Genomic DNA, 14,966 nt, shown 5'->3' with positions numbered 1-14,966 from the left:
AAAAATCTAATTTAAAATTAAACATAAAACGAATAGTGGGGCTTCCCTGGTGGCGCAGTGGTTGAGAGTCCGCCTGCTGATGCAGGGGACACGGGTTCGTGCCCCAGTCCGGGAAGATCCCACATGCCGCGGAGCGGCTGGGCCCGTGAGCCATGGCCGCTGAGCCTGCGCGTCCGGAGCCTGTGCTCCGCAACGGGAGAGGCCACAACAGTGAGAGGCGCGCCTACCGCAAAAAAAAAAAAAAAAAAAAAAAAAAAAAACCAAAAACGAATAGCGGAATTTGAAACTCTGCTATATCATTTGAATACAGTAGACTCTAGTTGTAAAATTCCTTGCTAACAAATGTAATAAAATTCCTGGATAAAAGTAACAATTATATCTACAGCTAAAACTATCTGAGACACATTTTTAAGTTTAAACACTGGAAATTACCTCCAGTCCTAGCAACACCAAGATGTGTGAGGATTTTCCCCTAATAGTTACTTCCTTAACGACAGAGAGAAGCAGAGTTTCAATATTACCATTTAATTGTTAACCTAATGTGAGAATTAGGAAATTTTTCCATTTCCTTTTTTAATGGTACACTTAATTGAATTAATTACAAACCTGGTACACTTAATTGAATTAATCACAATCCTCTGTTCAGAATGCACTATCGTTATTGGTCTGTGCATGTCCCCCTTTTTTATTAGTTCGTAATCCAATTAGCTATTTTAAATACCTGAAATGTAGCAAGCATTCATGAACCCATCTCCCCGTACAAAAGAGGCCCTGGACCATGTGGCAGGCCAGCCTAGTCCATGTCCTGCCTCCCTCCACCCAATGAAACCATTTCATGAGTCCTGTACTCTTCACTCTCTTGCTTGCTTCCCTTTCTACAGTTTTGTTTATCCATATGTACTCCTAAAGAGTGTATTTTAAAATTCTGTTTTTGACATAAAAATAACATTCTAGGGCTTCCCTGGTGGCGCAGTGGTTGAGAGTCCGCCTGCCGATGCAGGGGACACGGGTTCGTGCCCCGGTCCGGGAAGATCCCACATGCCGCGGAGCAGCTAGACCCGTGAGCCATGGCCGCTGGGCCTGTGCGTCGGGAGCCTGTGCTCCGCAATGGGAGAGGCCACAACAGTGAGAGGTCCGCGTACCGCAAAACAAAACAAAACAAAACAAAACATTCTATATTGTCATCTTTGGGGATTTACTTTATATATTGCTATGAATCATTCAAAATGTTTAATGCATCACTATGTTTTTAACATTCCACTGTGACTATTATCACATTTATTCACCCCCTTTCCTGTTTGATTGGCACATGATTTGTTCCCAGGTTTTTGCTATTGTGAGTTGTGCTATGAACATTCTTCTACATGTCCCTCCTGAACATGCACAAGAATGTCTTGAGTATCTACGTAGGAGGAGACAATGCTAAACTGTTTTCCAAAGTGATTACACTAATTTACACTCCCACCAGAAACGTGGGATATCTGAGGACCTATGTTTTCTTCTACCCTAGGTATCAGCTGACTTTCTTTCCTCTCTCTCCCTTCCTTCCTTCTTTTCTATTATTTATTCATTGCCACTTCCACAGGTTTAAAACAGTATCTCACAGCAGTCTTGATTCACATTTCTCTGACCACTAAAGACACTGAACCTCTCTTCATATTCATTGTTTCCGCTTTCACTAAAAGGCTGATGATGTATTTTATCCACTTCTCTCACCAATCTGAGCTATTTACATATATATTCTTGATAGTAATTCTTGAGGAAGTGTGAATACTATAAATATCTTCTCCCAGGTTTGTAACTATCATTTCTAATACAAGTTTCCTTTAGGTTTAGAAAATGTTATTAATTTTGATAGTTAGACTTATCATTCTTTTCTTTCATAATCATAGTCATTCTTAGTCTCAGTCTTTCACGGCCAGTTCCATCAGTTTAATAATTTTTTTTTCCTACTTGAAGGTCCAAAATATACTACTCTATGCAGATTTAATTTTTTATTTTGACATTTAAGGCTCTACCATTCTGGAGTTGATTCTTTTGTTTACAGCTGTGAGACAGGAATCCAATTCCACCTTTTTCCAATTAGAAACCAATTTTTTCCAGCTACATTACAGAAGAGAACCACCTGCCCCACTCATCTAACATGCCACTTCGGCCATACACCAAAGTCCCATATATATATGGACCTGTCTGGGGGCTCTGTTCCATTGGTCAAGTTGTCTATACTTGAGCCAATTATTATAAAAACTTCACAGTATCTCCTATTGTGAGTGAAATAAACTTTATCTTTCTCAAATTGTCTGTTTGATTTCAATATGGATTTATACTGGTTTCAAAGAATGAGCAGGGGTGGGGGGATAGTCTTTCTATTGTCTGAAAGCATTTGTTTAAAGCAGGGATATCTGCTCCTTCAAAGTTTGGTAGAACTTGCCTATAACACCATCTGAGTTAGGATGTTTACCATTTGCTTCCATTTCTTTAACAGAACTATCCAAGCTTTTTAATTCTTAAGTCAGCTCTAATAAGTTTTATTTTTCTCACAACTTTTCCATTTCATTTGTTTTAAAAAGTACTGCCATTTAACTGTTGATTGTACATTCTAATTACCATAGGCAGTAGTGGGAGAGAAGTAAGAACAGAACCGTAACTGTTCATTCCTATCTCATCTTGTCACAGCCAAGAGCCTCTCTTGCCTCAGGCCAATTAATGCTGCTACAGACACGAGTAACAACAGTGACACCAATCCAAAATAACCACTCCACACCAACACACACGGCTTCTCAGTCTTGCTTCTTTCCCTCTAAATTTCCTCTGTATTTGATCTTGGAGGAAGAAGCCAGTAATGATGCTAGTTCAGCACCCTGGAAGGACCCAGAACTGAATTTACTGGTGCCTGTGGCAGTGAAATTATGGTCTTATTTCTCTCTCTTTTCCAAACTTTCTATTGTATTATATCAGTCTTTTAATTGGTATAATTAATAATACTAAAGGATACTGCCAGAGATGACAAAATAGTAACTGTACTTAGGTCAAAACCCCAATTTAAGTGACTATTTAACTAAGTTCACCATTGAATTCAACATCTTAAATGCTTCTGCTGAGAAACCTTAAACCTAAAAACCAAATCTCAAATAAGTATAATGATTAAAATTATCTGAAACATATCCAAGAGCTTTGAGCTTATTTAAATTAAATTGACTCTTTCAGCCATTCTATGGGTTTGACAAGTTTTCAGAATATTTGGCAATATGGGATATGGGGATAGAAAGATAAATCTGATTAACTATAATTAAAATGTTAATTTCCTTACTTATAAAGCACCACCAAGGAAGCAATTAAATCGGGTATTTCAATAATCAATAATCAGAGTATGTAGAAGCATGCTGGAAAAAAATAGTGGCACTGAGTTTTAAGCAATTCCTTATAGAAAATCCTTGTATAAATTACCATAAGCCTACCATTAGGTAGGTTACACTCCTACCATTCTTAGATTTCCACTGAATTATACATATTTACATCATAGCATCTTAAAGAGCCAAATAATTTGACTTTTATTCCTTATGAAAATTTCTGTAATATGAGATGAATATGAATCCAGCTGGTCCCATAAGGTGTCAAGAACCCCCATTATAACCTCAGTTAGTTGCAAAACGCCATCAGATGAGACTGTTATTCCATAAATGCCTATCGTTTTTTGGTTTTTTTTTCCGGTACGCGGGCCTCTCATTGTTGTGGCCTCTTCCATTGCGGAGCACAGGCTCCGGACGCACAGGCTCAGCGGCCATGGCTCACGGGCCCAGCCGCTTGGCGACATGTGGGATCTTCCTGGACCGGGGCACGAACCCGTGTTCCCTGCATCGGCAGGCGGACTCTCAACCACTGTGCCACCAGGGAAGCCCCATAAATGCCCATCTTTATGATTGTCTGAAACCTTTATTTTTCTCTCCTTCATTTGCCCTTTCTCTCAATGCTTCCTCTCCTTTAGCACTGCACAGAATAAAATTGTATATTATTTGTTATATTTACTGTGCTGAATTTTATGCTCTACATTCTTAATTTTAAAACTGTATAAGTATAAAAAAGTACTACATTTCTCTGAAGAAGAAAAAGCTGATTTGTAATTACTTGGCCTTTAATGTGACTTTTTATATACAAGAATGTTGAGGAAAAAAAAACAGAAAAGTCAAATACATACAAAAAATAAAAAGGTAAACTTGTTAATAAGCTAATACCAATTATTTATCCATCTTGTCTCTAAACAATACCTAGATCTTCAGACAACAAACTTATGTAAACAATATGACAAAAATTTCTTTTAGGAAGTTTCTTACTTGTCTCGAGATGCTCCCAGCGCCAAAACAATAGGATCTGCAATCTCTAACATAGACTGCAGGATAGAAGCTACAACAATGAAAAGGATAATACTGAGCAGGAATGCCCGGTGAACAACCTGCAGCTCTATCAGACCAGTCTGCACTGCCAGGATTAACAGCGTAACTCCTTCTGTCATGCCCCTAGAAAAGCACACGTTTTTGGAAAAACAAACAATAATCAGAATCACATTTAATTCCGAGGGAAAATAATCCAAAGGCTTAGACTGTTATTACATATTTGTGATCTATTCTGACTTCGACAAAAGAACTTGATCAGAATATTAATGTCAGTGTAATAATATACAAGCATAATGTATCACTACATGTGCAAAACATAATAGCTATAATTTTAGCATACAGTGAGAAGAAAAAAAGCAACTTCTCAGATAAATAAAAGTATTCAAACCAGGCTTGGCTAACGAGTCAGACACTCCTACCATTCTTAGATATCCACTGAATTATATACATATTTACATCATGAGCTATATCCCGATTATAAAATAGAGAACCACAGGTGAATGTCTCTATAATCTTGGAGTAGGGAAGGTCTATTTAAGAAGACCATAAGAACCAGAAACGTAAACAAAAATACTTTTTTTGAAATTCAATTTCCATATGGAAAATATATACAAAGTCTTAAGACCTTTTTATCCTATTGACTTGAATTATAAAGAATCTTACAAATAAACGAGAAATGAGCCAAGGACAGGTACAGTTTTCAGATACACAAATTAGCAAATATTTCAAAGCCTGATGACCCAAGTACTGACAAGGAATGTAAAAAAATATGGGCAGACTAATGTTGAGATATAAACAGGTAAAATGTTTCTGGAGAAGAATTGCTAATAAATTTAAAATGTACATATCCTTCAATTCAATAATATTACTAGTAATTTACCCTATGGATGTACTACAAAAGTTAAGATATATAGATATAGATTTTTAAGATATACACACACACACACACACACACACACACACACACACACACACACACACACAGATTTGAGAGATAAAGTGAACAATGGAACATGTTATGTGACATCATGGGGATACAATCAGTAAAATCCAGACTGAAAAACTAAGTAGGACAAACAATCCGATGTCTTCAACAAATAACATTAAAGGGAAAAAATAAAGAGATAGCAGGAAACTAAATATTGAAAGAGACTTAAGAGGCATACCAGTCAACTACAACATGGGCATTATTTGGATCCTGAGTTGAGCAAACAAAATGTTTTTTAAAATTTAGACAGATAATTAGGGAAATATGAACACCAACTGGGTATCTGATGTCAAGGAATTCTTCTATGAGAAATGAATGCTCTATTGTAGTTATCGTTTTTTCCTAAAAGATTTAGAGGTAAAATAATATTATATCTGGGATTTGCTCCAAACAAATGCAGCTAGGGAGGGGGTGTTATGGGACAAGGTAGGTGGAATTGACAGGGGCACACAACACACAACACTGGCCATATTACTGGAGATGGGTGCCAGGTACATACATAGGGGTTCATTTTACTATTTTCTCAGCTTTACTGGTTTAAAATTTTCCTAATTAAGGGTTTAAAAAGAGAGACATGAACAAAGACACTCATAGCAGCATTATTTTTAAATAGCAAAAAAAAAAAAAAAAGATACATTATTTTTGCAATACTATGCATTCATCGAAAAGAATGAGGTGTATGTGTTGACATAAAAACAAAACAAAAAACCTATCTAAACCATATTAAGTGACAAGATAAGGTACAGAACAATGTGTATAGTATGTGGAAAAGACTATATATACTTTTCCCTATAAGAAATGTTTTAAATTACCATCTATAGCTGTTACCTTTGGGGAGAGGAAATGGGAAGTAGGGGAAGAAAGTTGTCATTTTCCATTTTGTGCTTTCTGAATGGTATGAATTCTGTGAACTTAAACATGAATTATTTTTCTGTCTTGTCCCCACTCCCTTTTTCCATTATAAAGGTGTTAGCTGAGACTGGCAGGAAAATTACAGAGCATAGGTTTTTTCTTTTCTGTCATTAAAAAACTAATACACAACAAATTAAAATTTCCCCTCAATTTACGAGGTACTCAGCATCTACTAATCATGAAATAGTCCATAAAAATTTAAATACTTTAAGAAGAGGTTACATAAACTTATATAAATGAAACCATTAAACCTCTATGTTAATTCAGATAACAGAAATCATGACAAGTTCTAGAAGTAGTTTCCTAACACCTGATCTTAGTGATTTAATAACAACTGGAATAACTATTCTGCATCCTCATTAATGCATCCTTTGAAACTTCAATCAGTATCAAAATTATGTTCAAACATAAAGAAAAATCTTTAAGAAAGTATCGAATTTAGAAATCTGATTTTAGCAGAGCAACACAAACGTCAAATGGGAAAAAGCAAGCTATCCAAAAATCTCTTAAATAAATCTAGGAAAGGAAAGTGTCTAATATACATTGTTATGTAGATATAATAAAAATACATCTTTTATACACAGAAATTTAGTTATTTTTTCATAGTATTTTAATCTAAATATTGCAACCATTCCAAAAAAAAAGTCCTCAAAATTCCATTTCCTCTAAAATTCATCAACAAAGAAATTCATCATTCCTTCTTCAAGTTACATAAGATTTAAATGTCTAGAGCTATTCAGGGTGAAGAACTTACCGATTCATGGCAGGATCATTCATGAAAGCTCGATAACCCTGCAAGTAAAACTTGCAGAGTGTCAGAACACCCAAGGCAACAAAAGAAACCGTGAAGACCAAACCCAAAAGTGAGTAAGGAGTGCTGCAGCATTCAGCAATACTAGAAAAAAAGGGGGGGAAATATTGTCCGATAAAAATTGTTTATTTGGAATTGAAACATCTTAGGCCTTTAAATAACCACCAAGCTTGATCTGATCCTCAATGAAAACACCCAAAATTTGAGATGAAATCACCTAACCACTCTGTTAATAATTTAAATCCATTCTTATTATTATCCTAACCTCATTTTTCTAACTCTTTGGCAAATATTCAGCACATAGCACCAAATCTGAAACACAGTCTTTTTTATTTTTATTAACTATCATCTCCTTCAAAGGTAGTAAAACTCTGAAGGCTTAAATCTTGTTCAAACCTTAAGAAAATCTAATTAACATGCTGATAATATTCAAAAGAAACGTATATAGTTGCCCATTGTTCTTCTGAAAGGTTCTGGCTGTTCAAATTGATCACACTGTACTGCTAATGTGGTTCCTTGTCAAAACTCCTTCTCTGACCAAACTGCTATGGGGTAGGGCCTGTGCAGACTCTGCAGCCCCCGACTCCTCTCACTCCAACAATGTCTTCCATGCTACTGGTGCTTTACATTTTAATTAATTTAGGCGTAGGTAAATGCAGGTCTTTTCTGGGTTATTTCAAAAGCATGTCCAAGAATATAGCCCAAGACCATTTCAAAATAATTTTAATAGCAATTTTTAATAAGGAGAACTGGACTTGCACTAAACCTTGGAAATACTTTCATATTTTATAGAAATACATTCAATACTTTTATTGAACACATTTGAGAATAATTTCACAAGTATTTTGCAAATATATGTAATATTATGTACCAATAATTTGGATTTAGCATTTATAAAGCAACTAATAAAAAAACATTCAAAGCATGGTATCAAGTTTTGAAATTTCAGTGAATAATGTCTTGCATGGATGAGGAATTCATTCAGGCAAATCAGTATCTGCCCTTTACTATGTAGCTCCATGCCTCTGCTACACGGTTATCCTTCTTACACAACTGTTTTTAAGTTACTTTTTATGTGAAAACATCTAATTTTACGTAGACCACTGTGCATTATGATGAGGAAAAAAATGTCTGGTTTTCCATTAGGAGCCAAAATATCTACCAATCATGGTAGTTGACAGCTAAAGAATAAATAATTTTATGTCATTCTTAAAAGTCTAATTTCTGAAATGTTTGATATTTTTCTCAGAAAAATCATTATATACCATGTTTCAACAAATTGTCCAGTAATTTAAAAATATGAGGATCATGGCTAAAAATAACACTAAAAATTTTACTTCATTGCCATTGGAAAAGTCTGAAAGTTTTACTGAATGTCCAAACAATTTCTCTATTCTTGTGTCTATTTTTAAAGAAATCTTTTTTACCCAAACAGTATGATTTAATTACATTTTCAAGAGGAGCACATTCTTTTTCTCTTACTTTAAAAAAATGTGTGGGAAAAAAAAAATGTGTGGTGCTATTTTTCAAGAGCATACTAAAGAAAACAAAAGGTTTCAACCTAGCTTTGGGGAAGTGAAAGAGGCTGGGAAATTTATAAAACTTTTCTTCCCATCTCTCCTCGATGAGACATTTTATTGATTTTAGTTTCTATTTCCTGGCTGCAAAAAATCCCTTCTTTTTGTTTTTCAGTTTGTTTGCCATGCTTTGTTGGTTTGTTTTAGTCAGGGTATCCTGGTAAACTTGTGATCCTCCTTTTTGAGAGTAAGTTGTTCATTGGCAAAGCAACATACACACATAACCTAACGCACAAGTGCATCAAGAAGGACAAAGAACAATGCTTACAGAGACACAAATTAATGAAAGAACCACACAGGAACTTCTCTATAAAACACCAAATTAAAATATTCTTATATAGAGAAGGGGCAATCTATCCTATGTATGGAAAAGGAATAAAGAAGAAAATTATTTTGGCAAGATATCTAAGCCTCACCTAAAATTGCAGCATTATTTTCTTACTTTGTTAAGTCCAAATTCATTCATAGCTTACTGATTTGTTAAGCCTCTTACATTATACTATGCTTCATTTGATTGTGCTTCACAATGGATAATAATCTGGTTTAAAACATGACCAATCCCAGTCCCACACTTAGGTTATCCTAACCACTGAACTGTATATCTCTCTTTCTCTTTAAATTCAGTTACTTTTTGGACCATTTTAAAACTCTGCATAAAATCTCCATGATACTTACATAAAAACAAATAGCAGTGAAACAATGAATTGGCCATTAAAATGTGTTTGATATCAGTTTATTGCATGTTTATAAAAGCTACTTTTTAATTAAAAGTCTCAGAAAGTACAAAATCTGACTCAGTACCAATAAGTTTATTTTACTTACTTGTCAAAATAGGTATCGCCCCATGACATTTTTATTGCTGTTTAACTTTGTAACGTTTTCAATCTTAACAAGTAACATGCTCCTTAAAGAGAGTAAATCTGTCTTAAACTTCTCCTCCCCTACACCACTTGGTGCACAACACTCCATCATTTTGGATGGCTGCGAAACAACAGCTCTACTAACTAAAACTCTAAAGTTGTATTCGCCTATACTTCCCAGGAGGAGAGTTTCTTTCTTGCCTTTTAAAGTGACAATGAGCCAGGGAATGAAGATGTAGACCCATCTGCTAGATTCTGAGGGACTGAGATGGAAACTTGGAATTTAACAGTGACAAATGTCTAGATAAGCTCACAACAAAGATAATGAGGTAGAAAAAGGACTCTAATGACTTAAGATTTTTTTAAGATAATTTATTTTAGAAACCAAGTCTTAGAATTCCTTTAGGTTAAATAGTAAAATACTATGATATACTCATTTTACCATTATTTGACTCTATATTAATACGGAAGCAAAACATTGAAAATAACAGGGCATAGTGAAAGTGTATAGGTAAGTCATAGGATTTGGACTCAGATGGGGTTTGAGTGTCAGCATCCCTTCTTTTGGCACTGGCACCTGGGCAAGTTACTCTTGGTACAATTTCCTTACCTTTGAAATGCTAATGATAATAAGGTACCTTTCTTGCAGGGCTGCTATAAAAGTAAGTATGAAGAAGTGTTTATTAGTGTGGCTGGCACATATTAAATACTCAAAGTGATAGTTATTTTTAGTAACATATTTCTTTTCCAGTAGTTTAACTTGAAATTGAAAAAACATTTTTACAATTTGCTACATACCTTTCCACAAATTATTTGCTGTACTACGGTCTACAGTGCAGCCAAATATACCACCATTATTATATTAGCACCTCCTTACACTGCCAGACCTAGGCATCCACTGAGTGAAAATCCTATTTTAATTGAATATGAAGCACTATAAAAAGAGTGACAAAAGTTAATTTGAAAAACTTACTATTCCTAGATCAAAGTTTTCTCTTCCTAGGGTTATATATAGTATCGTATACTCTTATTAATTACCTTGTGAGGAAAAGGAAAAGAAGCCTCTCTCGTGATGCAGGCTGATCCCGAGTACTGAAATAGGAGTAAATCTGAAGAGCAAATAAGACGAGCCAGAAAACCATGAACAGTACAGGGACTACCAGCTGATTCCACAGGGACATCCCCAAGGCTAGAAGGCCATATACCTCCACTACCTGAGTAAGAAAATAGGACTTTAGGAAAACACCTTGTATCACTTCAATAAACACATTTAAACACAAAAGAGTTTAACCTAAAGTACTGAAAGAGAAAAACTGAGTAGCTTTTCTTTTCTTGCAAGATTATTTCAACTAAATTCCTTCAAAGTTAGCTCTATACATACAAGTAGGAATTAGCATGTCTTTGTTAATTTTCTGACTTTGAATTATTATTAACTGTTGACACACATTCATCAAATGGCAACAGTAAACTGCCCTAAGAGTTCAGGGATAATGTCAAAATAAAGTCACAGTCAGAGTTAAACTACGTCAAGGGAGTGTGAGGAGCCTTGGTAAACTTACTCATGTCTAATCAAAATGATCAGGACTAGCATGAACAATGCAATACTGCTTGAGGGGCTAGGAGGAAGGGAAATATAAAAGAATTTTCCAGAGTTTATTCAGGAAGGTCACAGATGAGAAGTAGTTTGATGGAAGACAGAATAATCATTGGAGAAGTTTATGATGGAGCAAAGACAGGAAGTCTTTTCCCTCAGACAAATCACTTCCCCTTGCTCCTACTGTGTATTTATCAAGCAACATTTCTCAAATGATTTGGTTTGCCAAGTGTATTAACACCAGAGAAGAAGGTACACCTAAAAAAAGTTTATTAAACTACTATAAGTCAATAAATTAGCTGTCTAGTTTATAAAACAATTCCTTATGAGACTGATTAGGAGGAATTAATTCTCATAATCTGATTCAGCCTAGGAGTACAGCTGTAACCAAGTTTCTGGAGTTACTAAGCCAGGGACTGGACCCTGGTAACACAACAAGGTTCTGCCAAGTAGGTTACAAGCTCTAACCTAAGCAGCCAATTGGTCTTGCCGGAATGCTCGGTGTGACACCAGAATTTTTCAAAAACTATAAAGACCTTAAATAAAAATACACTGACTTGTAGCTTATTCTAAATTTACATTTTTTCATCTGTAAATCAAATATTTTTTCTAAAACTGAGTCATGATTAACCCCCATTTTTTCCCAACTAGAAAATATTGCAAGAAAAAGGAAATTGTCCAGCTAGCTGCAAAATTACTATTAGCAGCAAACTAATCACTGAGAGGTAGAGTACTTTTCCTTCTTTCCATTCAAGGAAAAGACCACTAAAATACCTGACAGTTTCCACTTCTTGTCTATCCAATTCTTTCCAGGTCGCGAATTTCATAACCTATACTTTATTTTCAACTGCAACACCTTGTGCTACAAGAACCTTATGGCAACCAAGAAGGTAAACATGACACTGAAAAACGGAGGCTTTGTCCTTATGGTAACTAAATAAACAGTATCCAAGTAATATTTACTGAATATCTACCACTTCTTACAAACCAGGGTAGTTCCACAAGATTGAATTCAAATAAAATATACATAAATTCATCATTCTGACCCTGCATACAACAACCCTTCCCCACGAAGAAACTGTTCAATGAGAGTATGAAAATAACTCCATCTTCTTCTGAAGATCTACTTTCAAGAAAGTTGCTCAAGTTAATCATTATGTAAGATGAAGAAATCAGTAGAATCAGGGTAAGGCCAAGAGCTTAGGACATTTTTCTGGGAAAATCTGCCCCTGGGGCCACAACAATAACAACAAGGAAAGGATTCATTTAGTAGTATCAGTTTGACCAATCTGAAAGCTTCCTGTACCTTAGGGTCACGCACACAGTAAAGAGCTAGGAGAGAATGCCCATTTTAATACTCTCTTTATACCAATGTCAGTTTTAAGACCTATTTTATATACTGAAATTCACTGATTAAATCAAATGAACTATTTATCTCCTCAATACCTACTGTTTGTGTCTGGAAATAATCTGTTTGAGAGCAAAGGCTGATAAAAGTAGGAGAGACAGAAGCACGTTATGTTGGCAAAATCAGTCCAAGCACCACATCTAAATGAAATCTGTCATACCATAGCCCAGAACTATTTAACTTCTCAGTCTATTAAACAAACGTAAGGAAAAAACTGTACTCACAGTAGGGCTATAATCAGGAAAAAAACAGGATTTGACCTCTAGGTATTCAATTCTACATCATTCTTGTCTTTGTTATCATAGTTAACACTGAATATCATCTACCTGGCACTGAACTCATTCAAATCTCACGGCTACCCTATGCGTTAAGTACAACAGTTATTATTAGCTCCATTTTACAGATAAGTAAACTTAAGTGACTAACCCCAGGTTACACAGCTGGTAAACAGCAGCATCAGAGTGAGAACCCAGACCATCTGCTTCTGGAGAAGCACTTACTTCACTTTACTGCCTCTCAATAGAACTTAATAAAGAATCTCAGATGCTCCTAATTAGGTTGAAAACAGTTACTATTTTGAAACTGTCAAACATAATGTTACCATGACCATGACTGTGAAATAAAAGTGAACTAAATCTTTAATATACTTAATATTTATGTAGAATTTTATCTACACAAGTCTTACCTGAACCAACTCTCTGTATGCAGACTTGGCAAGGTTATAAGGTACTAGAAGGTTAGACCCAAGAAAATAAAGAACTTCCAATCCAGTAAAAATCATAGCAAATTTGTTGATGATAACAATTGTCTCCAGAGGAACAAGGCAGAGGCGTGCTAGGAGAGGAAGCATGTGAGCTGAAAAGAGCCAAATCTGCTTCGTTTTCATGACACAGGAGCATAAAGTACACACCACCAACTGACCTAAAATGGGGGGGAGAACATATTTAATTTCGAGATTTGGTAATCACAAAATAAAAACAAAACACTGTTGAAAAGGATGATGACACAGCTTTTGAAGGAGTTTAGTTAGGATCTCTTAGATAATATTTTAAATCAAATTTTAATTTCATCTGACCAAAATTACATGTTCTGTGAATTTTGGGCACCCATTCCCTAGGACTAACTTAAAAGAAGCAGCACAAATATCCACTGGTCTTCATCACATTCCAGATGGCATATATAATATGGCAATTTTTTAAAATGTCTCATTCAAAAAAGAATTCAGTTACAACTAAATATATTTAGCTCCTTTTACAAAGGCCCTCAATATTTAACTGTTCTCCTCTAGAGGTGAAAGTATAAAATCCAAGAGATACAGTTACTTGTCCAAGATCATGCTGTGACAAGATTTATTCTGAGGTTTTCAATCTTTAATTGTTTCTGCAGGACCATGCAAGCCTTCCCAAATGACTCAATAATGAGAAGTTAAAACTGAGAAGTTTAAACAACAAATTCTTCTCACAGAGGATTATGCATGATTATAGAAAAGTTAGGAAATACAGAGAAGGAAAAAGGAAAAAGAAGCCTCAATCTCCTACAATCCTGTCACCCAAAGGTAGCACTGTTAATGTCGTGTTCATTAAATAAGGTATTGCACGTAAAGCCTTAGCATTTTATCTGAAACCTAGGCAGTGCTCAAAGTTATTCATATTGTTACCTTTTCAGATTTATTCTATGCATGTGAATATACACAAATGTTTTATATAAAGGAGATTATAGCATACACACAATCAACTTTTTTCATTTAATACATATTATGCATATATCTCTCAAATAAATAAATAAAGGCTTTTGTTGTTTTTTTAGTTAAAAAACTGAATGCACATGACAATATTAGCATTTGGCTATTTTCAAATGTTTCATAATTATAAAATGCTTTGTTATGAATAAGCCTGTACATTTATGACATCATTGTATAAACTACTTGGAGCACATTTCCTAATATTTTCTTAGCCTAAATTCCTATAAGTGGGATTACTGAGTCAGAAGAAACATTTTTTAAGGCTTTTAACACATACTGTCAATTGCCCTACAGACACAAAACACACAGTGTACAGGGGTGCCCATTTTCTCACCTACCTGTCAACAGTGAAAATAATTTAAGAAAGGGAAGGGCAAGGAATATTTTCTAAGTTTTTGTTAAATTTGTATTTTGTCGTTTACCAGTAGCACTGAACATTACCAATAAGTAATGGGTTGGCCAAAAAGTTCGTTCAGGTTTTTCCGTAACCTTACAGAAAAACGCAAACGAACTTTTTGTCCAATCAACATGTAAACGCATTTGCAATTATTTGGCAAAACGTTTGTTCACATTCTTTGTCTATTCTTTTACTAGGATATGTAGCCTTCTGTTGTTTGATCAAGATATTAACCTCCTTTATCATATGATTCTATTTTCCCAATCTGTCATTTGAGTATTTTAATA

The 14,966-nt window shown here is 35.0% G+C and overlaps 1 protein-coding gene across 5 annotated transcripts in view; it reads right to left on the bottom strand.

Moving 5' to 3' along the window:
• The window catches only part of RNF145 (ring finger protein 145), a 97,194-nt gene that overhangs the window by 41,597 nt on the left and 40,631 nt on the right, over positions 1-14,966 (bottom strand). For all 5 annotated transcript variants that reach the window (XM_067732975.1, XM_067732976.1, XM_067732979.1 and 2 more), the window contains 4 exons: positions 13,227-13,462; positions 10,578-10,753; positions 7,046-7,186; positions 4,332-4,514 (listed from right to left, as the gene is read on the bottom strand). In XM_067732975.1, coding sequence (XP_067589076.1) covers positions 4,332-4,514; positions 7,046-7,186; positions 10,578-10,753; positions 13,227-13,462 — 736 coding nt within the window. The remainder of the gene's footprint in view (positions 1-4,331; positions 4,515-7,045; positions 7,187-10,577; positions 10,754-13,226; positions 13,463-14,966) is intronic.

This window comes from Pseudorca crassidens, chromosome 3, assembly GCF_039906515.1.
Source record: "Pseudorca crassidens isolate mPseCra1 chromosome 3, mPseCra1.hap1, whole genome shotgun sequence".
NCBI classification, from domain to species: Eukaryota; Metazoa; Chordata; class Mammalia; order Artiodactyla; family Delphinidae; genus Pseudorca; species Pseudorca crassidens.
Note: the sequence above shows the minus strand (reverse complement) of the source record. Positions and strands in the feature narration are given on the sequence as shown.